General features: G+C 42.0%; 2 protein-coding genes, 1 long non-coding RNA gene and 1 other non-coding gene across 11 annotated transcripts; 1 reads left to right on the top strand and 3 right to left on the bottom strand.

The window, feature by feature from the left end:
• Nucleotides 1-5,355: 5,355 nt before the first annotated feature.
• Nucleotides 5,356-6,808, bottom strand: LOC127906889 (uncharacterized). The gene is made up of 2 exons (XR_008063042.1): nt 6,583-6,808; nt 5,356-6,384 (listed from the first exon to the last, which is right to left on the bottom strand). It is a non-coding gene; the product is annotated as an uncharacterized LOC127906889 (long non-coding RNA).
• A 4,426-nt stretch (nt 6,809-11,234) lies between these two features.
• Nucleotides 11,235-13,286, bottom strand: LOC127906733 (E3 ubiquitin-protein ligase TRIM39-like). Its single transcript, XM_052459431.1, has 2 exons — nt 13,149-13,286; nt 11,235-12,859 (listed from the first exon to the last, which is right to left on the bottom strand). The coding sequence occupies exons 1-2, from the start codon at nt 13,162-13,164 to the stop codon at nt 12,327-12,329; spliced, it is 549 nt and encodes a 182-aa protein (XP_052315391.1). The 5' UTR covers nt 13,165-13,286; the 3' UTR covers nt 11,235-12,326.
• A 786-nt stretch (nt 13,287-14,072) lies between these two features.
• LOC118391916 (uncharacterized) lies at nt 14,073-27,331 on the bottom strand. 8 transcript variants are annotated; one of them, XR_008062707.1, is made up of 10 exons: nt 24,151-27,331; nt 23,710-23,757; nt 20,419-20,558; nt 19,965-20,063; nt 18,215-18,496; nt 16,922-17,744; nt 16,009-16,664; nt 15,836-15,946; nt 15,502-15,557; nt 14,083-14,794 (listed from the first exon to the last, which is right to left on the bottom strand). XR_008062707.1 is itself a non-coding variant. In XM_035783413.2 (6 exons), the coding sequence occupies exons 2-6, from the start codon at nt 23,747-23,749 to the stop codon at nt 17,514-17,516; spliced, it is 792 nt and encodes a 263-aa protein (XP_035639306.2). In that variant the 5' UTR covers nt 23,750-23,757; nt 24,151-27,331; the 3' UTR covers nt 16,732-17,513. The 8 variants fall into 8 exon arrangements, 1 of the variants encoding a protein (XP_035639306.2); XR_008062709.1 differs by having other exon boundaries at nt 14,083-14,748; XR_008062705.1 differs by having other exon boundaries at nt 14,084-14,840.
• trnaa-ugc (transfer RNA alanine (anticodon UGC)) lies at nt 26,986-27,055 on the top strand. Its single transcript has one exon. It is a non-coding gene; the product is annotated as a tRNA-Ala (tRNA).
• Nucleotides 27,332-27,481: the final 150 nt, after the last annotated feature.

Below are 27,481 nucleotides of genomic sequence, written 5' to 3'. Positions count from 1 at the left end.
GGTAGTTGTTGTAGTTGTTAATTACCATAGCTGTCTAATAGAGCTTTGTATCTATTGCAATGGACCGCTATAGTAAAACGGCTATAGTGCGAGGTAGAACCTTCAGAATAAGCTGGCATGTGGCTTGCTGACACTTCCTGTTTGAGAGACAAGGCAACCTACAGAGTAGTTGACATAATGCTCGCTGATGGGAATAGTCTAAAGCTGGAATCGAAACAGGAAGAAATGTGATACACGTGATGCACAAACATAACAGCAGAGAAGAGGCTGTATCACATCAGGCCGTGATTGGGAGTCGACTGTAAGAAGGAAGAGGTTGGAACGGCTAAGCATAGGGTCCAGTCAGCAACATAGGTTGACCCCCTTCTAGACAGTAGACACTTGGCAAATACATATGTCAAAGAAGAAAATGCTTTTAAAAAATGTTTTTTGCATAACCTAATTTGTTGAACAGGGTTGCTCAAAAGGTACTAAACACTGGTGCACATATGTGTCTGTCCCATTTCATAGAGGACGAGAATAGGAGAGGACACAAAAAAAAGTTGGGAGGATAGCAAAGGACAAGAGGGCAAGGGACAGGTAATCCTTCACACTGTCACAGGTTGTGCTGTCTGGTTCAGTCTGCTTTCCAACAGAGACAGGGAGACAAATTCACCTTTCATCAGCACAATATTCAAATACAAGGCTAAATATACACCAACGTTGCTTACCAAGATGACATTGAATGTTCCAGTTTTGATTTAAATCGTCTAAACAATCTATAGTAATCTAAAATTGCCGTTTAACAATGATCGACAACCAACTTGACAGAGTTTGAAGAATGTTCAAATGAATGTGCTAATATTGTACAATCCAGGTGTGCAAAGCTCTTAGAGACTTATCCAGAAAGACTCACAGCTGTAATCGATGCCAAAGTAATTCTAACATGTATTGACTCAGGGGTTGTGAATACTTTTGTTAATGAGATATTTCTGTAATTCATAAAAATAAAAATGGGTGAGAAACTCTATTTAATCCATTTTGAATTCAGGCTCTAGCAAAATGCGGAATAAGTGAAGGTGTATGAATACTTCCCGAAGGAATCAATATATATATATATGTGTTTTATTTGTTCAATTGTTTTTTAAAACAAATTTCCTTCCACTTAGTTGATAAAAAAAAATGTAATCCCACCTTGTAACACAACAAAATGTGGAAGAATTCAAGGGTTGTGAACTCATTCTGAAGGCAATGTACAATGCAATCAATCTATCTCGGCTGTGTTAGTTGGCTATTATGATCTATTGACTCAATGTCAAAGTACATTGTCAATATACAATTGAAGTCGGAAGTTTACATACACCTTAGCCAAGTACATTTAAACTCAGTTTTTCACAATTCCTGACATTTAATCCGAGTAAAGATTCCTTGTCTTAAATCAGGTAGGATCACCACTTTATTTTAAAAATGTGAAGTGTCAGAATAATAGTAGAGAGAATTATTTATTTCAGCTTTTATTTCTTTCATCAAATTCCCAGTGGGTCAGAAGTTTACATACACCCAATTAGTATTTGGTAGCAATGCCTTTAGATTGTTTAACTTGGGTCAAACGCTTTGGGTAGCCTTCTCACTATAAGTTGGGTGAATTTTGGCCCATTCCTCCTGACAGAGCTGGTGTAACAGAGCTGGTTTGTAGGCCTCCTTGCTTGCACATGCCTTTTCAGTTCTCCCCACATATTTTCTATATGATTGAGGTCAGGGCTTTGTGATGGCTACTCCAATACCTTGACTTTGTTGTCCTTAAGCCATTTTGCCACAACCTTGGAAGTATGCTTGGGGTCATTGTCCATTTGGAAGACCCATTTGCAACCAAGCTTTAACTTCCTGACTGATGTCTTGAGATGTTGCTTCAATATATCCATATAATTGTCCGTCCTCATGAAGCCATCTATTTTGTGAAGTGCACCAGTCCCTCCTGCAGCAAAGCACCCCCACAACATGATGCTGCCACCCCGTGCTTCACGGTTGGGATGGTGTTCTTCGGCTTGCCAGCCTCCCCTTTTTCCTCCAAACATAACGATGGTCATTATGGCCAAACAGTTCTATTTTTGTTTCATAGGACCAGAGAACATTTCTCCAAAAAGTACGAACTTTGTCCCCATGTGCAGTTGCAAACCGTCGTCTGGCTTTTTTATGGTGGTTTTGAAGCAGTGGCTTCTTCCTTGCTGAGCGGCCTTTCAGGTTATGTTGATATAGGACTCGTTTTACTGTGGATATAGATACATTTGTACCTGTACCTGTATAGATACAACGACCCTAAGTACACAGCCAAGACAACGCAGGAGTGGTTTTGGGACAAGTCTCAATGTCCTTGAGTGGCCCAGCGAGAGCCCGGACTTGAACCCTATCGAACATCTCTGGAGAGACCTGAAAATAGCTGTGCAGCGACTCTCCCGATCCAACCTGACAGAGCTTGAGAAGATCTGCAGAGAAGAATGGGAGAAACTACAGGTGTGCCAAGCTTGTATTGTCATACCCAAGAAGACTCAAGACTGTAATCACTGCCAAAAGTGCTTCAACAAAGTACTGAGTAAAGGGTCTGAATACTTGCATAAATGTGATATTTCCATTTTTTATTTTGCTTTGTCATTATAGGGTAGTGTGTGTAGATTGAGTAAACATTTTTTTTTAAATACATTTTTAGAATAAGGCTGTAACGTATCAAAATGTGGAAAAGTCAACGGGGCGGGTCTGTTTGATGTGGACTGTGAGGCCCACGGACCCTAGATGTGTGAGGCCTAATGCCAAACACATGGTACCAAAAACCTCCGGTATACACCCACTTATGGGACCCGTTTAAATCATCACCTTTTAGAACTTTTCATTGAAGTAACTAAAACATACTCAACTCCCACCCTTGTAGATATTGCAATACTATTGGTAGTTATCTCGAGGGGGAGGGGAGTGTGCTCACGCATTGAAACTCTAGGCATCAGTATCACATTATATAGAGATGTTTCTGTATTGGCAGCCACACTTGTAATATACTGAATTGTCTCATATGAAATTTGGTATTTTATTAGGATCCCCCATTAGATTTTGCAAAAGCAGCAGCTACTCTTCCTAGGGTCCACACAAAATATAATACAGAACATCATTAGACAAGAACAGCTCAAGGACAGAACTACATGTAATGTGACCTTGGTATGCACCATGACCATCACCACTATAAACTGCCAATAAATGGTTGGATAAAGATAAGTGAAAGGACATATACATGAGTCTATGGCCGTCCCTGACTAAAAAAAAATATTGTTGAACCGAAAGTTCTTTCGACCAATTTATTGAACATTTTTAAACTTGTATTTTTCCGTATATAGACACACCCTATGTGTTTGAATAAAATCCACTTTATTCATTGAGCTTGTCTGATGCTTAAAGCTTACGGTTTGATGAAATAAGACAAATGCATCGAGAGTGCGCCACGAGATATAGATAAAAATAAGAAAAAACCTTAACTATTGTCATTCTGGCTGTCACAGATTCTGATGTTACTCTCCAGAAGTTGCCGGTGTTAGGCTACACGTGGAGTCGGCCACATTTCTCATGTGGAATGACAAGTTATTTGACCATTTCTACCAATCTGCGTGCCAGTTATGGTTTTTATATGCATTTTCATTAAACAGTTTAATTTAATTTATAATAACATCTTCATATCTCAAAATCATTGCAATGTTTTTAATCAAAATTTTATCCAATTCTAAATTAAAATTATAAACCTTTGCCAAATATGTAAAAATAGCCTGCATAGAGCCAAAAAATAAAAACATTGCTATTTGCACAAGGGATAAGAAGCAGTGCTTGACTTTGGCAGGAGCTCACCGGAGCTGAGTAACCTCACCTCAAACGTTCTACTGCTTGAGCTCCTGTCATCAGGGCATGACATTTTTCCCCTTCACGCTGAGTTGTTATGGAAAGGGAGATAGCTGGAAAGTTTTTCTAATGCATTGAGGAACTGTTGTAATTTTCAATGGATGTAAAAATAGACTTTGTTTGCTTGCTGTTTGAGCTGAAGAAAACATTACTTTGAGAAGCTCCACAGGTCATTAGCGGTGGTGCATTAAGCCAATCAGAAACACAATCAGACCCCCAAATGGACACATTTATCTGCACCAAGGTAAAGACAGTTTTAGGTTGGATATTTGCCTGTAGTTTTCCTTACATCCACCAACAGCAGTTAGGGACCATCAACATCGTGACAAATCAAACATTTCAAATTTCAATAGCTTTTTAACCATTACTCCTAACACTTTCAAAACAGGTTGTAGCTAACCCGATGGCATAGACACACATTGCACACCCTTTAGTTTGTCCATTTTCATCTCACATGGTTTTACATGAATTTCACTGGTCACCCCCACCTCCATTTTCATCTCACATAGTCTCTCCGAGACTATCACAGTGCAGGTGCATTTATACGGAGACTTGATTACACACAGGTGGATTGTATTTATCATCATTAGTCATTTAGGTCAACATTGGATCATTCAGAGATCCTCACTGAACTTCTGGAGAGAGTTTGCTGCACTGAAAGTAAAGGGGCTGAATACTTTTGCACGCCCAATTTTTCAGTTTTTGATTTGTTAAAAAAGTTTGAAATATCCAATAAATGTCGTTCCACTTCATGATTGTGTCCCACTTGTTGTTGATTCTTCACAAAAAAATACAGTTTTATATCTTTATGTTTGAAGCCTGAAATGTGGCAAAAGGTCGCAAAGTTCAAGGGGGCCGAATACTTTCGCAAGGCACTGTAAGTATGAAACATTTCACAGTGTTAACTTTCTCTTTATAGCCCTGGTTGATGTACATTTCAGAGCCTCTTCAGTGTGGATGGGGTATAGCATACATTAACCCTGGTTGATGTACATTTCAGAGCCTCTTCAGTGTGGATGGGGTATAGCATACATTAACCCTGGTTGATGTACATTTCAGAGCCTCTTCAGTGTGGATGGGATATAGCATACATTAACCCTGGTTGATGTACATTTCAGAGCCTCTTCAGTGTGGATGGGATATAGCATACATTAACCCTGGTTGATGTACATTTCAGAGCCTCTTCAGTGTGGATGGGATATAGCATACATTAACCCTGGTTGATGTACATTTCAGAGCCTCTTCAGTGTGGATGGGGTATAGCATACGTTAACCCTGGTTGATGTACATGTCAGAGCCTCTTCAGTGTGGATGGGGTATAGCATACATTAACCCTGGTTGATGTACATTTCAGAGCCTCTTCAGTGTGGATGGGGTATAGCAGTGTGGATGGGATATACATTAGCCCTGGTTGATGTACATTTCAGAGCCTCTTCAGTGTGGATGGGGTATAGCATACATTAACCCTGGTTGATGTACATTTCAGAGCCTCTTCAGTGTGGATGGGGTATAGCATACATTAACCCTGGTTGATGTACATTTCAGAGCCTCTTCAGTGTGGATGGGGTATAGCATACATTAACCCTGGTTGATGTACATTTCAGAGCCTCTTCAGTGTGGATGGGGTATAGCATACATTAACCCTGGTTGATGTACATTTCAGAGCCTCTTCAGTGTGGATGGGGTATAGCATACATTAACCCTGGTTGATGTACATTTCAGAGCCTCTTCAGTGTGGATGGGGTATAGCCTACATTAACCCTGGTTGATGTACATTTCAGAGCCTCTTCAGTGTGGATGGGGTATAGCATACATTAACCCTGGTTGATGTACATTTCAGAGCCTCTTCAGTGTGGATGGGGTATAGCATACATTAACCCTGGTTGATGTACATTTCAGAGCCTCTTCAGTGTGGATGGGGTATAGCATACATTAACCCTGGTTGATGTACATTTCAGAGCCTCTTCAGTGTGGATGGGGTATAGCATACATTAGCCCTGGTTGATGTACATTTCAGAGCCTCTTCAGTGTGGATGGGGTATAGCATACATTAACCCTGGTTGATGTACATTTCAGAGCCTCTTCAGTGTGGATGGGGTATAGCATACATTAACCCTGGTTGATGTACATTTCAGAGCCTCTTCAGTGTGGATGGGGTATAGCATACATTAACCCTGGTTGATGTACATTTCAGAGCCTCTTCAGTGTGGATGGGGTATAGCATACGTTAACCCTGGTTGATGTACATTTCAGAGCCTCTTCAGTGTGGATGGGGTATAGCATACATTAACCCTGGTTGATGTACATTTCAGAGCCTCTTCAGTGTGGATGGGGTATAGCATACATTAACCCTGGTTGATGTACATTTCAGAGCCTCTTCAGTGTGGATGGGGTATAGCCTACATTTTCAACAACAAAGACTGCACTTCCAGTTTGTGTTCTTTACTCCGTTGAACTCTTTAGTCTTCATTCCTAGGCACAGCACATGGGACCACCGTTGGCATGCAAAACATTCAATCAAAACAAAGCGTAATACGTTGTAAATAATATCAAATATCAATGCAGTATGACGAATGACAAATCAGCCATCCATTGTGTTATATCATAAATTGTCTTACATGCCGTCACTGTTCTCAAAATATTATAAACATGATAAATAAAGTTACTAACCCAGTCAGTCTTTGGGCTACATCCAGGTTCTTTATCAGCGGCACACATGAAGCTGTTGTTGGCTTTGTTGAACTCTGAAATCATAGGCATGAACTGAACATATGGCTGTCCCACACAACCACATACAAATAAAGAATTTACATTGACTTTGAATTAAATGTCATTACATACCAGACATTTTTAGTATATCCTCAGCCCTTTCTTTTCGCAGTTGCTCCATGTGTTTTTGAAGGTTCCACATCAATTTGGGAGGGGATGTTGGGGAAGTTCTGTGCAACTTCCTTGGCCATCTACACCAAAAAATAAAATAGAGTTTTTGACCTAATTGTCACATAATAGCTAACCATTGTCGTGTCTTTGGCTATGCCGGATTAAGTGATATGTCATGGTATTCTATAAAATAATTTCTCTGTAATTAATATTACCTTATTAAACTAATCATGTAAATGTAAATAACTTGAAAGTCGGGGCACCACGAAATAATGTTTATAGAGCTGTTATCTTCCGAATAAACTCTTAAAGACCTGGTAGTCTTTTACATCAGTAGCAGTCAATTATTAATCATCACCTTATTCAGTCTCATCTGAAAGTTGTAAATTCTTGGTTATCTTCACAAACCCTGGCTAACATGTTGAATCAGCAATACAAAATTTGGTTTAATTATTTATTTACTAAATAATCACACAGAATTACATATACAGAGAATGTATCATACATTGATTACAAATTATGTCATAAAGAAAAACGTCCCTAGCGGACGGAACAGATATGACGGCTGGTTACACAAAGAAAGGGTTTTGAATGAAAGAGCGGGAAGACTGAGTAACAAAGGGAGAAGCTATGTTATCGTAAATAGAGAATCTTATTCTAAATAACTACCCATTTGGAGGAAAAAAAATGCAAGGAATATTTACTCTGAGCTGCGGCTTCAATAGGTTGGTCGTAGATGGAAGGCCGTGTTGCTCAACAGAGATCTTCCTTGTCCTCTGAAGAATGTCTCTGGTGGTAAACTGGATACATTATAGTATCATTGTTGTGTGTTAGACTGGATACGTTGTCCGTCCTTTCGTAGCCCACGTTTACAGTTGCTGCGGCTAACTCAATCGGCTAGAAGGTATCACTTCTTTAGTGAATAAGAGTTCAAAGTTCATACTAAGTTGCCATACTTTAAGCTCATGCTATATTCTGGCTGGTTTAGTCGAAATTCATCCTTTCGGCGTGTTGATCGTCATCTTCACATTGAAATTCGATTCTAAATTCTTTAGGTTCTTGTCGTTCAACCAGAGCTCACACTGAGGTTGGCTTAGTTCTGTAGGTGATCTTGCCCTTTTAACGCAGGGACCGCAAGTCCTCACGTCCTTGGAACAGAATATTGAATTTCCGTCAACGGATTTATATAGTGGTGAAGAGAAGGGCGTGTTTCATAGTTTACAACTGATGCCTGTTCACTTGGGCGGGGCCACTGAGTGAGCAGTTTACTCTATGACAAACCAATTCTCTCATTTTAGAAGCTAAAATGACATTTAAACTGCACAACAATTCCATGTGAATCTGATAACTAGAATGTGTATACTTTCCAAGATACGATTTATGTCATACCATCATTAGTAGTAATGTCTCAGACAACAACTGATCTGACATCATATTCATTAAGTACCAATGCATGTTTTCAACTGGTTGGATTACCATGGTTCCATTTCCCACCTTTTGATGTTACCAGACTCTATGTTAACAAAGGCTTTCCAAGAGTCAACTCTATAAAGTAGAGAGAGAAGAGGGAAAGGTATTTATGGGGGTCATAAACCTCCCCCAACAGGCCAATGTCAAGACACCATTCATTATTGAAAATATAACTATCAAACCCGCATTACAAAGACCTCGCAGCTGAAGGTGTCCTGCTGCATGGTGTGAGTTATTTACCCTCATTTCCACTTTATGTCCACCCAGTCGTCTTTTCCATGGAAGGATCTTCTCATTTTGAAGTATTCTCTTTATGTAAACATAATGGAATTCTGATTAGTTATAGGCAAATGAATACACAAGCCAAATTTGTATGCTGTTTTCCTTATATTCCTTATAATCTAGTAGTAATTTATTACCTCTTTACAAGTAGAGGTAAGGCACTGAACCATTTACAGGACAATAAAAGTAGCATTTTGGATTCAACCATAACACAGAGTGAATAAATGTATAGTTTGTAGACTTTAAGAAAAAACTACTAATTGACAGTTTCATCAGTACGTGCTTAAAGAAAGTCAAATCACAAAGATCACAGGTGACGGTGCCCACCAACTCTATGACAATAGAGAATGAATTGTAAGCCCCAAAGTGTGTTTGTCAAAATAATATCTGAAAATGTCAGTTGAATATAAATACTTCTATTTGCAATATCAATTTATGATCTATGCAGTTGAGGAATATTCCATGTACCAACACTACATGTAGGACGGACATAAGACATTCCCATATACAGTATTTTTTTATCTCACCTTTATTCAACCAGGTGAGCCAGTTGAGAACATGTTCTCATTTACAACTGCGACTTGGCCAAAATAAAGCAAAGCCGTGTGACACAAACAACAACACAGAGTTACACATGGAATAAACAAACGTACAGTCAATAACACAATAGAAAAATCTATATACAGTGTGTGCAAATGAAGTGAGATTAAGGAGGTAAGGCAATAAATAGGCCGTAGTGGCAAAATAATTATAATTTCGCAAATAAACACTGGAGTGATAGATGTGCAGAAGATGAATGTGCAAGTAGAGATACTGTGGTGCAAAGGAGCAAAATATATATATATAAATCAAATAAATTTATAACAATATGTGGATGAGGTAGTTGGATGGGCTATTTAGAGATGGGCTACGTGCTCTGATTGCTGATGCTTAAAGATAGTGAGGGAGATATGAGTCTCCAGCTTCAGTGATTTCTGCAATTCGTTCCAGTCACTGGCAGCAGAGAACTGGAAGGAAAGGCGGCCAAAGTAGGAGTTGGCTTTGGGGGTGACCACTGAAAATCACGTAACACCATGTGAGATGAAAATGGACAACCTAAAGGGTGTGCAATGTGTAGGCTCACTGAGTGGACATTCTGAACCTAGTTTGAAGTCATTAGGTGACATGACCAAGGAGCTATTGAAATTTTACATTTTGGAAAAATCATGTAAAACCATGTGAGATGAAAATGGACAAACTAAAGGGTGTGCAATATGTAGGCCCACTCAGTGGACATTCTGAACCTTGTTTGAAGTCAGTAGGTCACATGTCCAAGGAGCTATTGAAATTAGAATGTAAAAAAGGTTGTACTTTGTTTACGCTCCCTAACTAATTCAACTAGGAATACAAAATGCTGCTCACAATTCCACATTTAATAGCTTTGGAAAGCGAATTAATGTCCAACTCGTGAAAATAAGACGTGCAATGTTGTGAGCAATTTTTCCAACATCATGACACTTATTTGGAGCCTGTGGTTCAAGTGGTTTGAAAGCGCGAATATCCGTCGAATATCCAACTTGAAACTGTCTTTACCTCAGTTTCATATGCATACATTTGCGCGCAGGCCAGGAAGCCTATTAGCCTACTTCTATGCATGTGCATCCTTACTCCGACAATGAAAACGGGAAGACTAGAATAATATTGAATACATTAACAAATTCCCAGGAAATTATAGGAATTTCTACTGGTGATATGTAATGAGTCATTGATATACACTTACAATCAAACGCAAACAATTTACACAATTAAGTTGGCGGGAGAAAGCGCATTCTGGAAAGAGAAGTCCATTGTGCATCTGGGCATGGTCAATCGAGGTCTGCATTGGCCATGCAGCACTTACGGTGGGTGATACGGCCTCAGCAGAAGTCGGGGCATTGATTCGCCTCAACAGAAGTCAGGGCATTCATTCATACTTCTTGCGCTTTGCGGAGCAGCGCCGAGCTGTTGTCAAGGAAGTGAGTTTGTCTTCTACAGGATGTACCGCCCTATACAGAGCCCTCCGCATTGTTACAAAATGTAGAAGGCGCGTGCCGATGTGGCACTGAGCTCGATGTGGCCTATGTCTGCCCCTGGAGGCTCCGCAATTGCATCACACCCTCTGAACACATTTTCGGATAAAAGCATAAATTGGTTTTTAGTCTAGGCCTCCGCAATGGATTAATCAGTGGTTCTCAATCCTGGTCCTGGGACCCAAAAGGGGGCACATTTTAGTTTTTGCCCTAGCACTACACACCTGAATCAAATCATCAAAGCGTTTTGAGTTGATCATTTGAATAAGCTGTGTAGTGATAGGGCAAAAACAAAAACGTGCCCCCCTTTGGGTCCCAGGACCAGGATTGAGAACCAGTGGATTAGTTCACTGAGATGGGCGCCATGACTTGAGTCAGAGAGAAAATGTGATGCACACAAATAAATCCATGTTTTGTAGACAAAAATATTCGTACTTGGTGACAATTTTCTATTTGCACATTATGCCAGTGCATTATAAAGTTAATAAATATAGACATACATATATAGGTAGATACACAGTAATATAGGTTGATTTAAACAGTAGTGGGAAAAAGTACTCAAATGTCATACTTGAGTAAAAGTAAAGATACCTTAATAGAAAGTGACTCAAGTAATAGTTACCCAGTAAAATGCTACTTGAGTTTAAGTCTGAAATTATTTGGTTTAAAATGTATTTTTATTAGATTTTTTATTTACGGATAGCCCGGGGGCACACTCCAAAACTCAGACATGCATTTACAAATGAAGCATTTGTGTTTAGTGAGTCCACCAGATCAGAGGCAGTAGGGATGACCAGGGATGTTCTTTTGATAAGTGTGCGAATTGGACCATTTTCCTGTCAAAATGTAACAAGTACTTTTGGGTGTCAGGGAAATGTCTGGAGTAAAAAGTATAGTATTTTATTTATGAACGTAGTGAAGTAAAAGTAAATGTCAAAAAAATAAATAGCAAAGTAAAGTACAGATACCCCAAAAAACAACTTAAGTAGTACTTTAAAGTATATTTACTTAAGTACTTCACACCACTGGATTTAAAATAACTAGTTCTCCTCATTGTACATTTTCAATCTTCCATTTAGCTAGCTGTTTTAGTGTCATAATGCAATTTATATACATACAGTATTTTACAAAAAGGTTATAAAAATGTGGGGCTGTTCAAACATTTGATGTTTAAATCTAACTTGTCAAATGTGCGTGTTAACAGACTTTTTATTAGAGTGTGAAGTTCCTTCCTTTTTGATTCTATCCATTCAGTTATTTCAGATCTATAAGGGGCTGTCCAGAATTGTCTAGGCCAAGGCTAGGGATTGATGTGGGAACGGGGCCCATGCCGCAACCCAAGTCTGTGATGGTCAGTGTCAACTGCTTCTCCTATTGTTTTCTCTTCTTCTTGGCACTTCCTTGATTAATTCATGTTATTGATTGGCCGGGCAGTTAGTTTGATGCTGACAGAGAGAGAGTGAGTGAGAGAGAGCGAGAGAGAGAGGAGGGAAAGTAATAATTTAGGAGAAAACCAGAGGGAGAAAGTTGTTGAAGTAAGTTTCTGCAGACGGTGCAGTTCGGACAGAATGTCACTGGAGCAAGCTGCTCATTACACACACACACACACACACACACACACACACACACACGGTTTTCCATGTCCAAATCAGACAGTGATTGAAAGTCAAAGGAAACTAAGCTAACAGAGCTGATGTTTGGGGAGAACCTACAAACCAAAGGAACCTGATGTCTTCAAAACGTAGAGACCTTGTGCGGCGAGATGACGGTGATGAGTGTGCGCCCGTCCAGTGGGGAAAACACCGGGTACAGCTTCTCCTTGAAGGTGTCTGTAAATGTATAGATGTGTGACTTGGTCTCCGCGTTGTAGAAGGAAATCTGTCCTTCCTCATAGTCTAGATAGATCCCCATCCAGCGGGCCATCAGACCCAGGGGCAGGGGCGTCTCAGGCTTGGTGCAGGCATAGAATTGGTGGGTGCTGCGCCACAGGGTCCAATAGCCCATCTGGGGGCTCATGGGGAAGCGGCCGTGGCGTTTGGCGCCCGCCGTGGTCAGGCCCACCCGCCAGTAGCCGTTGTTGGCTATTTCGACCTCCCAGTAGTGGCGTCCAGAGGCGTATCCCTCCCAGCCCAACACGCCAGGCCAGGCATCAAAGCGCTGGGGACTAAAGGGCAGGTTGGACTCGGATATGCCCTCCTGGACCTTTCGGTGGTCGTCGGAGAGCTGAAGCCATGAGTGGTTGGTCATGGGGTCAAGGGTCACGTCAGCTTTAGGGAGGAGGGGGGAGAGAGTTGGTTGAGTTGGTAGCTTTCTGAAATGTGCCGCACATTTTTTACTTTCATCATATTAAATGACATCGTCATCTGTTTTCTATTCTATTCTACATTTCTATGCTAGTAGCTATTACCATTATGTAAGCTGTAGTTCAAGGTTTGGGCAAAATGTTTGGAAAATGCTTTATATTGAATATTCTATTCATTCTTATTTTCAGTGCTTTTAATTGTTTTTTATTCATATGTTAAATTAAAGTACATGTCCAAATCGGAGGATAGTTACCTGATGCACTGACCATCCAGTTCCACACCGAGTTAGGGATGTATCTTGCAGTGCCTGCCTTCCAGGTGCGCTGCTTGGCTGACAGCCACAGATGAGCAATAACACCCTGAAAATAGGAACACAATTGGCATTAAGAGTTTCATTTTCACCTCCATTTTTTACTGTGACTTGAAATGTACTGATCAAAGTGACACAGACCAGATCAACAGATTCAAATGTATACATGTTCTTGTCAACCCTGACCAACAAGGCAGATCACACTGTGCTGATAGAGGAAAAGTAGGACGTAAATGACATGCTAGACTGGCAGTTCTCGACATTATGTTTTAGTGCACTATATCAAATGACCTGGGTCCTTATCACAACAAGGCAAAGGTACGGCGGACATGAAGTTTAGACAAGACAATGGTCAATCATTCACTGTATGGGTGATGAGATAGATAGGGCTGTATGGAGTTTGGTTTTGGGATGGCTGTCTTGTGATGTTCAATTAAAATGTTTTGTATTGTAACATATCCCAATATTATTACTAGATATTGAATTGGAAAAAAACACTTTGACATGGTGGTTTAAATGTCATTGAAAAAAATACCTCTTATCTAATCCATCATGATCTTGCCAAAGAACTTTACTTTTGCTCCTAATTTCCCTACCATTATGAATAAAGAAATAGTACCTCGAGCAAATATTATGAAACAGAAACATGGATTAAATAGATTATGATTGGTTGAGTCCTAGATTTCCTGTGGACCAGGTGGGTAGCTAATCAGTTCTATGTGATAAGCCCTACAGATTCTGGTGGAGCATTGATCTGTGTCATGCTTCCACCACAAACCTTGTCACTATTTGCACACCTCTAACACTATGTAGCCCACCCAGTTATGATTTTACAGCTTTATTAGTGGCGCGGTATATCACTGGTTATGTAAGCTGCTTTCATAACACTTTAGGTAAGTAGGTGGGTAGAAATCAAATCAAGCTTTATTTATACAGCACATTTCAGACATGGAATGTCTTTACACGAAAAAATAAATAAACAATGAAAATAAAAGCGGAAATATTTACGACAAACATATTTTTTAGCTTTGCTTTTCCATAGGATGTGGTTTTTAGTTGTTCCGTTTGTCATTTTGTTTTTTAAAATCTTAAGATCTCTTAACTTTGTCCACAGTTCCAGCCCCCCTCGGGTTCTCTGGCAGGCTATTCCAGAGGCTGGAGGCATAATAACTAAAGGCTGCCTCTCCATACCTCTGTCACACCCTGATTTGTTTCACCTGTTTTTGTGCTTGTTTCCAATTCCCTCCAGGTGTCGCCCATTTGCCCCATTATCCCCTGTGTATTATACCTGTCTTCTGTTTGTCTGCTGCCAGTTCGTCTTGTCTCGCCAAGCCTACCAGCGTTTGACCGTACCCCATTTTCTTGTTTTCCCAGTTTTGACCATTTTACCTGCCCTGACCCTGCCTGCCATTCTGTACCTTGTGACACTGCTCTGGATTAATGACCTCTGCCTGCCGTTCTGTACCTTGTGACACTGCTCTGGATTAATGACCCTGCCTGCCGTTCTGTACCCTGTGACACTGCTCTGGATTAATGACCCTGCCTGCCATTCTGTACCCTGTGACACTGCTCTGGATTAATGACCCTGCCTGCCATTCTGTACCCTGTGACACTGCTCTGGATTAATGACCCTGCCTGCCATTCTGTACCCTGTGACACTGCTCTGGATTAATGACCTCTGCCTGCCCTGACCCTGCCTGCCGTTCTGTACCCTGTGACACTGCTCTGGATTAATGACCCTGCCTGCCGTTCTGTACCTTGTGACACTGCTCTGGATTAATGACCCTGCCTGCCGTTCTGTACCCTGTGACACTGCTCTGGATTAATGACCCTGCCTGCCGTTCTGTACCTTGTGACACTGCTCTGGATTAATGACCCTGCCTGCCGTTCTGTACCTTGTGACACTGCTCTGGATTAATGACCCTGCCTGCCGTTCTGTACCCTGTGACACTGCTCTGGATTAATGACCCTGCCTGCCGTTCTGTACCTTGTGACACTGCTCTGGATTAATGACCCTGCCTGCCCTGACCCTGCCTGCCGTTCTGTACCTTGTGACACTGCTCTGGATTAATGACCTCTGCCTGCCGTTCTGTACCCTGTGACACTGCTCTGGATTAATGACCCTGCCTGCCGTTCTGTACCTTGTGACACTGCTCTGGATTAATGACCTCTACCTGCCCTGACCCTGCCTGCCGTTCTGTACCTGACACTGCTCTGGATTAATGACCTCTACCTGCCCCTGACCCTGCCTGCCGTTCTGTACCTTGTGACACTGCTCTGGATTAATGACCTCTACCTGCCCTGACCCTGCCTGCCGTTCTGTACCTTGTGACACTGCTCTGGATTAATGACCTCTGCCTGCCCTGATCCTGCCTGCCGTTCTGTACCCTGTGACACTGCTCTGGATTAATGACCCTGCCTCCCGTTCTGTACCTTGTGACACTGCTCTGGATTAATGACCTCTGCCTGCCCTGACCCTGCCTGCCGTTCTGTACCCTGTGACACTGCTCTGGATTAATGACCCTGCCTGCCGTTCTGTACCCTGTGACACTGCTCTGGATTAATGACCCTGCCTGCCGTTCTGTACCTTGTGACACTGCTCTGGATTAATGACCTCTGCCTGCCCTGACCCTGCCTGCCGTTCTGTACCCTGTGACACTGCTCTGGATTAATGACCCTGCCTGCCGTTCTGTACCTTGTGACACTGCTCTGGATTAATGACCCTGCCTGCCGTTCTGTACCTTGTGACACTGCTCTGGATTAATGACCTCTACCTGCCCTGACCCTGCCTGCCGTTCTGTACCCTGTGACACTGCTCTGGATTAATGACCCTGCCTGCTGTTCTGTACCTTGTGACACTGCTCTGGATTAATGACCCTGCCTGCCCTGACCCTGCCTGCCGTTCTGTACCTTGTGACACTGCTCTGGATTAATGACCTCTGCCTGCCCTGACCCTGCCTGCCGTTCTGTACCTTGTGACACTGCTCTGGATTAATGACCTCTGCCTGCCCTTGACCTGTTGTTTGTCTGCCCCCTGTTTTTGTAATAAACCTGTGTTACTTCGAACTGTCTGCATTTGGGTCTTATCCTGAGGTCTGATACCCTTGGTTCTAGGCTTTGGGATAGTTAAAATGCCAGTACCAGAGGACCTGAGGGACATACTGGGACATACTTCATAACTTAAAAGCATGTCTGACATGTATTGGGGTGCACAATCGTAAATTGATTTAAAAACCAATAGAATAATTTTTAAATGAATTCTAAAACTCACAGACAGCCAGTCAGAGATTTTAAAACGGGTGTAATGTGTACTCTCTGTCTGGTCTTGGTCAGTACCTGTGCTGCAGCATTCTGTATGTTTTACAGTACAGAGACCTTAAAACCAGTAATGTGTGCTCTCTGTCTGGTCTTGGTCAGTACCTGTGCTGCAGCATTCTGTATGTTTTACAGTACAGAGACCTTAAAACCAGTGTAATGTGTGCTCTCTGTCTGGTCTTGGTCAGTACCCATGTGCAGCATTCTGTATGTTTTACAGTACAGAGACCTTAAAACCAGTGTAATGTGTGCTCTCTGTCTGGTCTTGGTCAGTACCTGTGCTGCAGCATTCTGTATGTTTTACAGTACAGAGACCTTAAAACCAGTGTAATGTGTGCTCTCTGTCTGGTCTTGGTCAGTACCCATGCTGCAGCATTCTGTATGTTTTGTAGTACAGACACCTTAAAACCAGTGTAATGTGTGCTCTCTGTCTGGTCTTGGTCAGTACCCATGCTGCAGCATTCTGTATGTTTTGTAGTACAGACACCTTAAAACCAGTGTAATGTGTGCTCTCTGTCTGGTCTTGGTCAGTACCCATGCTGCAGCATTCTGTATGTTTTGTAGTTGACCCATGGCTTTCTTGTGTAGACCAGACCAGAGAGCATCACAGTATTTAAGCCTGCTTGTAATAAAAGCATGGATGAGTCTCTCTGTCTCAGCCTGAGAGAGAAAAGGCCGCACCTTGGCAATGTACTTCAGGTGGTAAAAAGCTATTTTGGTCACATTCCTAATGTGTGACTCGAAATTTAGTACAGAATCTAAAATAACACCTGTTTTTAACCTGGTGGAGGTATGCATATTTAAGCATGTATAGACTATATAATTGTATTGCTGATCCTCAATCAACAGAAATGTGAATGATAAAGAGGGAACATTGCTAACTAATTATAATGGATTCAGGTGAGGGTACGACTTCAGAAAATAAAACGCTGTAAACATAACATAACATAATGTTTAATGAGATGACCACTAATAAACTATTAAACTATGAAACTAATAAACTATTAAACTAGTTCTCCAATATATAATGTTGACCTCTTTCTCCCCTTCTTTTTTTGTTGTGTGCGCCTGCGTGCGTCGGTGTCTGGAACTCACCTTGCAGTCCTCCTTTAGCAGTGACCAGGTAATGAACTCCAGTAAGGGCAGGAGGTTGACCAGTCTCTTCTTCCTCAGGCCCAGCAGACGCAGAACCTTGCCGAGCTCGTCGCTTTGCACCCCACAGCTCTGTGTAGACACAGACACATGGACGTTAATACCAAGTCATCTCTATGGGTCTCCTATTGGGCTCCCGAGTGGTCCAGCGGTCTAAGGCACTACATTTCAGTGCAAGAGGCATGACTACAGACATCCTGGTTCGATGTAGGCCGTCATTGTAAATAAGAATTTGTTCTTAACTGACTTGCCTGGTGAAATAAATGTAAAAAATAAACACTTTTTTTGACCTTTTACCCCTTATGCTAAGTGTTCAGTTTTTGCTAGAGTCTCTCTGTCTCAGCCTGAGAGAGGCTGTCATACGCCAGAGGCAAGCTCAGCACTCCCGACCCAGCCTTACCTCCAACCCCCACCTGGCCCAAGGCTGTTTAGGTTATAGAAATGACTATCATTAGGGAACACATATTTCCTCCATTTCTTTTCTCAGTGGTGTTCCTTTAACTCTTTATATACATTTGTATCCTTGACCCCTGATCTCTCACCTCTGAGGCGCTCTGCAGCTCCTTGGCCCATTCCATGATCCTCTGCTGCACTTCCTCGTTAGGATCCTCCTCTCCATCCCTGTTTTCTTCCTCCTCCTCCACCTTCTCACTTCTCTCCTGCACCCAGGGGCTTTTCATCAACTCCTTGTCGACACTTGTGAGCTCATTGGCCCACAGGAGAATGAGTTTCCTGCTCTCCTCCAGACTGCGTTCTGTTCTTGGGTCTTTCAGTTCCTCAGAGGTCTCTCCTTTACTGGTGCCTTCCCTTGCATCACTGCCACTCTGGAACAACACAAAACAGCAACAAGGTCAATATCATGCTGTACATTCTCAATAGCATGTATAGCTATGTCATGTCAACCATCTCACTATTGTCGTAGCAATACTGTGTTGTCCATTGATAGTACAGCATGTGATTGTGCGTGTAATGTAGCTTGATTTACAAAGAAAATAGGCACAAGGCGAACATCTAGCCATGCGTTGCAAAGCTAGATCAAATAAATGCTATTTTTTTTTTTTTTTTTTTTTGGGATGGTTGAGTGTGTTTTTCGTTTAAGTAACCCTGTTCCCACCTGGCAGTTATACGCCAGAGGCCAGCTTAGCACTCCCGACCCCGCCTTACCTCCAATCCCCACCTGGCCCAATTGTAAAAATCCACTGTCCATGTAATCCTGTAACCTCCCCTCCCACCCGGGAGGGGTATCTGCCTAAATCACATAGTTTGACTATAACCCTGTTTGTTCCAGCTCCGCCCCACGGGGCATTGGGATGGGTTAACAGAGCTGTAAAGGCTGATAAGAACCCCTGTATCAGTACCCTCCTTACCCATCACCTCATTTAACTGTCATCTGTCTTGCTTAGCAACGCGTATCCAATATCGGTTAACCAACAATTGCACTTGACTTCCTCCCTTCCCCTTCTAGCTCTGACTTTTCTGATAACTACTTTATTGAGGAATAATTAATTTTATATCCCTGTGATATGTGGTTGTCCCACCTAGCTATCTTAAGATAAATGCAATGAACTGTAAGTCACTCTGGATAAGTTTGTCTGCTAAATGACTAACATGTCAAATGTAAAGGTAATAAACAAGCTAAGTTTGTCCCGCTAAGAACAATTTGGTTATGAGAATCAATACTTTTTCTTCTAAGTATTAAACGGTCCAACTGTCAACATGTTGACTAACTAGAGGACAGTCAACCATTTCACCCTGTTTTACTCAAGCGACAGTTCTAAAGTCCCCTTTTTTTATATCAAAAAAATATATATTCCTTTCTCTGTAAAGTCACTAAATTAAATGTTGCAAAATTTTTGTGAACAATCCCTGACCGACAGATAGGCCTTATTCACTATCTAGGCTTCATTCAACACCGGTCTCATAGTTCCCCAATGATTGACGCTATCCCCACTAAACCAGGCCTACTGTTTCTCCTTCATCGCACATCGAACTTCCCTGTGCATTTACTTGTCCTTTTTCCCCCTCACAATCCATAATTCCAGAGGCATTTTGCAATACAAAATATGGGTCAAATTAATACTACCGCTAATAGTATCATTAATACAATTGCCAAAACTACCGCTAAAACTATCATACTAACGTTGGAAATCAATGTGCATCCCTGGTCTGTCGGGGCTTTTGTTTCCTCATCCTCTTACCACATCCCTCTCCCCTTGTTCTTTCTATAAATGTATGTCTCCCCTGTCCCCGAATCTCTTTCTCGCTCTCTTTCCCTCTCAGGGGTCTACTTACTTGACAGACTTCGGCCACCTGCTCCTTCCAGTGGTTGATGAAGCGGACACACTCCTGCAGGCTGCGCAGGTTCTTCAGGCCGTTTTGACGACGATGTTGCTACAAGAGACACATATATACAGGATGAGCAGGCAAATGTAGAAAACTAGTACAAACAAGCACATACAGGTAGAAGACCTGTATTTAAAATAGTCTGGATGCTCCCGAGTGGCGCAGTGGTCTAAGGCACTGCGTCTCAGTGCTGGAGGCATCACTACAGACACTCTGGTTCGAATCCAGGCTGTATCACAACCGGCTGTGATTGGGAGTTCCATAGGGCGGCGCTCAATTGTCCCAGCGTCGTCCGGGGTAGGCCGTCATTGTAAATAAGAATTTGTTCTTAACTGACTTGCCTGGTTAAATAAACAAATCAAATGTGATACTGTGAGGGGATGGAGGTTTGTGTGTAATTTACCCGTAAGCGGCATGTGGAGGGGGCGCAGCTCTTGGAGGGGCTGGTAGGGGCTGAGCTGTGGGCCTGGAGGTCTTCTTCAGGAAGGTTCCATCGCACCGCCCCGATGGAGTGACTCTGGGTAGAGCTCTCCAACTTCAGCTCTGGAGGTGAAACAGTGATAAAATGAGATTAGAGAGGTGGGGACACACAGATACATTTCAGAGTTCATTTCAAGTGCCCCTGGCATGGGGGGAGGGGGGTGTGACATCCGGAATTTTCGGATTAAAACATTGTGAACCGACCGTTTGATGTACAGATCTGTGAATTGTATGAATGATTAGGAGTCAAATTACTGACCTAGTTCATTAGAGTAAAAGTCTCTGGTCTTCCCTACACTGGCAGTGCTATATAGTACACAGAAAGTAGTAGATAGATAGTAGTGTTCTAAAATGGATTGATCTATGCTTGTTTTTAATGATTGCCTCACTATTGGACGGTTGTGATGTGTTCCGATAAAGATTGAATGCCAGTTTGGAATCAATTCTAGATTCATATTACGACAATAAATAACTACCAATGTAGTCACGTTTAATAGGATGACAGGCAATTCAAAATAGTTATAATGAAAGATTACTTGATTTGTGGTCAACTAAAAAAGTCACATAAAAAAAATAATAAATAAAAAAATATATATATATATATACATACACATACATACATACACACGTCCTCAAATGATGTCACGTTCTGACCTTAGTTCCTTTATTATGTCTTTGTGTTAGTTTGGTCAGGGCGTGAGTTGGGTGGGTAAGTCTGTTCTTTTTTCTATGTTGTATTTCTGTGTTTGGCCTGGTATGGTTCTCAATCAGAGGCAGCTGTCAATTATTGTCTCTGATTGAGAATCACACTTAGGTAGCCTGTTTTCCCCATTTTGGTTGAGGGTGATTGTTTTCTGTGTCTTCCACACAGAACTGTTTCGTTTTCAGTTTTAATTAAAAGTATGACGAACATTTACCACGCTGCATTTTGGTCCTCTTCTCCTTCTCCAGACGAAAATCGTTACAAATGCCAATTTAGCAATTTTGTTGCTAGATTGAGCAACTTTTCAGACTACCCTGGCAACTTTTTTTCAAACCGCACCATAGCAAGACATTTAGCTACTTTTAAATATGGATTTTGAACTTTTCGCAACTTTTGAAAAGTGACTCAAATGCTAAAATGCACACATTTTCCTTCTAAATTACACAAAAACTATTTTCTCTGTCACACTCAGTAACAACACGTGCCATGCTGCAAAAGTGCATTGTGATTGACGTCAGCAGCAGGTGCTCAGCTCATGCACAGGCAGCAGCAGGCCAGCAGCAATTTCAGCAAATTGCAAATCATTGTTGGCTGACTGCATTCTCTTCTCTGTATCACGGAGGCGCTCCGCACTGCTAAAGCTAACTCTCTTTCCTCTGCTCTCATCCTTCTAGACCTATCGGCTGCCTTCGATACTGTGAACCATCAGATCCTCCTCTCCACCCTCTCCGAGTTGGGCATCTCCGGCGCGGCCCACGCTTGGATTGCGTCCTACCTGACAGGTCGCTCCTACCAGGTGGCGTGGCGAGAATCTGTCTCCTCACCACGCGCTCTCACCACTGGTGTCCCCCAGGGCTCTGTTCTAGGCCCTCTCCTATTCTCGCTATACACCAAGTCACTTGGCTCTGTCATAACCTCACATGGTCTCTCCTATCATTGCTATGCAGACGACACACACAATTAATCTTCTCCTTTCCCCCTTCTGATGACCAGGTGGCGAATCGCATCTCTGCATGTCTGGCAGACATATCAGTGTGGATGACGGATCACCACCTCAAGCTGAACCTCGGCAAGACGGAGCTGCTCTTCCTCCCGGGAAGGACTGCCCGTTCCATGATCTCGCCATCACGGTTGACAACTCCATTGTGTCCTCCTCCCAGAGCGCTAAGAACCTTGGCGTGATCCTGGACAACACCCTGTCGTTCTCAACTAACATCAAGGCGGTGGCCCGTTCCTGTAGGTTCATGCTCTACAACATCCGCAGAGTACGACCCTGCCTCACACAGGAAGCGGCGCAGGTCCTAATCCAGGCACTTGTCATCTCCCGTCTGGATTACTGCAACTCGCTGTTGGCTGGGCTCCCTGCCTGTGCCATTAAACCCCTACAACTCATCCAGAACGCCGCAGCCCGTCTGGTGTTCAACCTTCCCAAGTTCTCTCACGTCACCCCGCTCCTCCGCTCTCTCCACTGGCTTCCAGTTGAAGCTCGCATCCGCTACAAGACCATGGTGCTTGCCTACGGAGCTGTGAGGGGAACGGCACCTCAGTACCTCCAGGCTCTGATCAGGCCCTACACCCAAACAAGGGCACTGCGTTCATCCACCTCTGGCCTGCTCGCCTCCCTACCACTGAGGAAGTACAGTTCCCGCTCAGCCCAGTCAAAACTGTTCGCTGCTCTGGCTCCCCAATGGTGGAACACACTCCCTCACGACGCCAGGACAGCGGAGTCAATCACCACCTTCCGGAGACACCTGAAACCCCACCTCTTTAAGGAATACCTAGGATAGGATAAAGTAATCCTTAAGGGCCTCTGGCCATTTTGACCCTGTAATCGAACCCACAAATGCTGATGATCTAGATACTCAAAACTAGTCTACAGAAGGACAGTTTTACTGCTTCTTTAATCAGGACAACAGTTTTCAGCTGTGCTAACATCCTTACAAAGGGGTTTTCTAAAATGGGAGGATGGATGCATGGAGCCCCAGACCGAGAGTGATTGACCGTCATCTTGAACTTCTTCCATTTTCTAATAATTGCGCCAACAGTTGTTGCCTTCTCACCAAGCTGCTTGTCTATTGTTCTGTAGACCATCCCAGCCTTGTGCAGGTCTATAATTTTATCCCAGATGTCCTTACACAGCTGTCTGGTCTTGGCCATTGTGGAGAGGTTGGAGTCTGTTTGACTGAGGTGTCTTTTATACAGGTGAACAGGAGGGCTTCTTAAAGAAAAACTAACAGGTCTGTGAGAGCCAGAATTCTTTCTGGTTGGTAGGTGATCAAATACTTATGTCATGCAATAAAATCCAAATGAATTACTTAAAAATCATGTGATTTTCAGGATTTTTGTTTTAGATTCCGTCTCTCACAGTTGAAGTGTACCTATGATAAAAATTACAGACCTCTACATGCTTTGTAAGTAGGAAGCACTGCCGATTTTGCAGGTTATCAAATACTTGTTCTCCCCACTGTATGTATATAGATATCTCAGTAAGGAAAGGGGACAAATACTTACTCGACACCTTCAGAATGCTCTTCATTTCAAAAGTTGCCATCCTTAATCCTGCATGAACATAAATTGACTCCTTACAAAATATTCCATATGACAGTTGAGGCTACCAAAGATTGAATTTATCCATATCCACGTTGAATTGTACAAAATGGCAAATTTGACGGTCACATGTCAAATACGCTTAACTTAAAACTGAAAGTCTACTACCAAGCTTTGAATATACATTGAAATCAAATAAACATGCACAAAATTCAAAATGCAGAACTAGAAACAATGACAGGTGACATTGTTGAAGCTATGAAAAAAAAACTTCAGTAGATAAGGAAAAATCATATCTTTATCACAATTAAAACGAAACATGACAATGGGTTTATCATTATATTAGATCAAATGACAAAGAATAACACATTTAAGATAAAAATGAAAAAGAAACCAAAATCCTACCCTATGTGTGAAGGTCGGGTCTGGTGCGTGTTCTTGGTAGTTTGTACAGCAAACCCTCCCAAGTCTGCTGTTTTTGTTACAGTGCTTGCAGTTTGATCTTTGGACTTTTTTATGGTCCTTGGCACTGAGATGGAGGGGGGGGGGGGACTTTTCTGCAAGGATATAAAGTATAATCAGTCTACCTTCCTAGCAATCACTGTTGGCTTTACCAAGGAGAGAGCGTGAGATATTATAGCGATAAGGGGTCACGAAGGTCACATGTTGATGTGACTCGGATTCACCATCTTTGATGCTATTTTAGTGGATCAATCATTAGCAACTATACACTTATGCCTGTACAGAACAGTATCCCAATTTTCACGTCTAAATTAAAACCTCTTGAGGCTAGGGGGCAGTATTTTGATGTTTGGATGAAAACATGCCCAAAGTAAACTGCCTATTTCTCAGGCACAGAAAATAGAATATGCATATAATTGGCAGATTCGGATAGAAAACACAGTAAAGTTTCCAAAACTATCAAAATATTGTCTGAGTATAGCAGAACTGATATTGCAGGCGAAAACCTGAGGAAAATCCATCCAGGAAGTGCTGTTTTTCTGAAACTACACATTTCCATTGCAAGCGTATCCTCCATTTAAAGGGATATCAACCAGATTCCTTTCCCTATGGCTTCCACAAGGTGTGAACAGTCTTTAGACATAGTTTCAGGCTTTTATTCTGAAAAAATGAGCGAGAATGATCACACCGCGTCAGTGTCCTCAAATTTGTGCATGCGCCCGCGCCTGGAGCGAGACCTTTTCTTTCTCTTTTTTATTGAAAAGGCTACCGTCCGGTTGAAATATTATCGATTATTTATTGTAAAAACAACCTGACGATTGATTCTAAAAAACGTTTGACATGTTTCTACGAACTTTACGGGTACTATTTGGAATTTTCGTCTGCCCTTCGTGACCGCACGAGCCTGTGGATTTCTGAACAAAACGCACCAACCAAATGGAGATTTTTGGATATAAAGAGAATCTCTATCAAACAAAAAACATTTGTGTAACTGGGAGTCTCGTGAGTGCAAACATATGAAGATCAAAGGTAAACGATTCATTTGATTGTTTTTCTGACTTTCGTGACCAATCTACTTTGCTGCTAGCTGTTTGTAATGTTTTGTCTGCTGAGAGCTGTCCTCAAATAATCGCATGGTTTGCTTTCACCGCAAAGCCTTTTTTAAATCTGACACGCCAGGTGGATTAACAAGTTAAGTTGTGTTTTGGTATATTGCACTTGTGATTATGAAAATGTAATATTTTTAGTGATTTAGTTTGAATTTGGCGCTCTGCAATTCACCAGATGTTGACGAAAATGATTCCGCTAAAGGGATCTGTGCGCCAAGAGGTTTTAAAGGATTGTATTTTGTATGAATCTCTGCTCTATGCCTAACATAGTTTAATTTAGTGATGGCATATACATTTAGGATTTGAGTCATATTCTGGTATTGGAAAAGAGGGTCCCTTATCTTGTGTACACTCATACTTGATTCTCCCATGATGTGGCTGCTTTCTCAATTCAGCCATCCATTTCAGCGACAGTAATACGGTTGGTTAGAAACGAGGGAGAGCCACACAAACAAACACTCCTGCCAGCTCACACATTAATAGGCTTATCACAGGCCATTCATTTAATAGACCTTACACGCATCTTTACATCATCGGTACCGCATTGTGACGCAAACTATAAGCTACCTATGATAGAGTAAGGTTTAATGTTGCTTTATGATGGGTATCTCTCTGTTGAATAAACAATCATAGAACTGCCACGTTGGCATTTCCTGATCTGAACTGCTAAATAATTGCCCTACTGTTACTAAGACCTAAAGGCAATACATTTTAAATAATATGGATCACAGTTAAGAATTAGCTTTGACTCTTCGCATCATACTGACCAATCATCACACACCTGAATATTTTACTGTTGCCAGGCGATGTGTCAGGAATAGGTCAGAAATTGATCAAGGTCTTGTGGATATGTTTTTCCATAAGTGAAAATTGTCTGTCTCTGTGTGTGTGTGTGTGTGTGTGTGTGTGTGAGCGCATAGCCGTGGGAAGGACTAGGAAAGGCACTACTTTGTGACGAAAAAATAAATACAAATCTTTTTAAAAAATACGATTTTTCAGGGGGTACTGCAGCAGCGTCAGCACCCAGCTCTGTGTGTGTGTGAGATCTATCCATCAGAGAGCGGCAGTGCGTGTCGCTCATACGTCAATGGAATTAAGGTCATTATTAGCCTAATTATCTCCAGAGTCCAATGTTCCAACTGAGACCAACGGTCACCTCCACTTCAGGACAAAAACTCAGTCCCCAGTCAAAGAAAGTCATTCTGAAAGTATTCACACCCCTTTAGTTTCCACATTTTGCTGTGTTACAGCCCAATTTTTTTAGATTGACTACCCAATCTCTGTACCCCACACATACAGGTAATTGTAAGGTCCCTTAATTGAGCCATGAATTTCAAGCACAGATTCAACCAAAGATCAGGGTGTGAAAAGGAAGCCTGCACAGAATAAAAATATTCCAGACACTAAAGTAATACTGCAAAAAAATGTGGCAAAGAAATTAACTTTTTCTCCAGAATACAAAGCGTTGTGTTTGGGGAAAACCCAACACATCACTGATTACTATTTATTATCAAGCATAGGGGTGGATGCATCACGTTATGGGTATGCTTGTCATTGGCAAGGACTAGTTTTGGCGGGAGGGAGACACGTAATACAGCTAAGCACATGCAAAATCCTGGAGGAAGACCTGGTTCAGTCTTCTTTCCAACAGACACTGGGAGATTCACCTGTGTGGCTCAGTTGGTAGAGCATGGCGCTTGCAACGCCAGGGTTGTGGGTTTGATCCCCACTGGGGACCAGTACAGGAAAAATAATGAATATATCCAATCACTACTGTAAGTTGCTCTGGATAAGTGTCTGCTAAATCACAAGAAAATTAAAATCAGGACAATAACTTAAAACACATCAGTTGCTTACCAAGACTTGATTGAATGTTCCTGAGTGGCCTAGTTACAGTTTTGGCTTGAAAATGGCTTTCTAGCAATGGTCAACTTCAGAGCTTGAATAATAAAAATAAAAGGCAAATATTGTACAATCCAGGTGGGGCAGTATTTTGTGTAGATCGTTGACCAAAATGTACAATTAAATCCCCCCCCCACATTTTGTAGTGTTACAGTCAAGGGTGTGATTACTTTCTGAAGGCACTGGATACAGCTTTAGAACATGACATTAACATAGGCTCTCTTTGACAACCCCAACGTATTACAGAAGGTTACTTAAATAAA

The sequence above is a fragment of the Oncorhynchus keta genome, chromosome 13, assembly GCF_023373465.1.
Source record: "Oncorhynchus keta strain PuntledgeMale-10-30-2019 chromosome 13, Oket_V2, whole genome shotgun sequence".
Classification (NCBI taxonomy): Eukaryota; Metazoa; Chordata; class Actinopteri; order Salmoniformes; family Salmonidae; genus Oncorhynchus; species Oncorhynchus keta.
The sequence above is the reverse complement of the archived record's forward strand: the minus strand, read 5'-3'. Positions and strand labels throughout refer to the sequence as shown.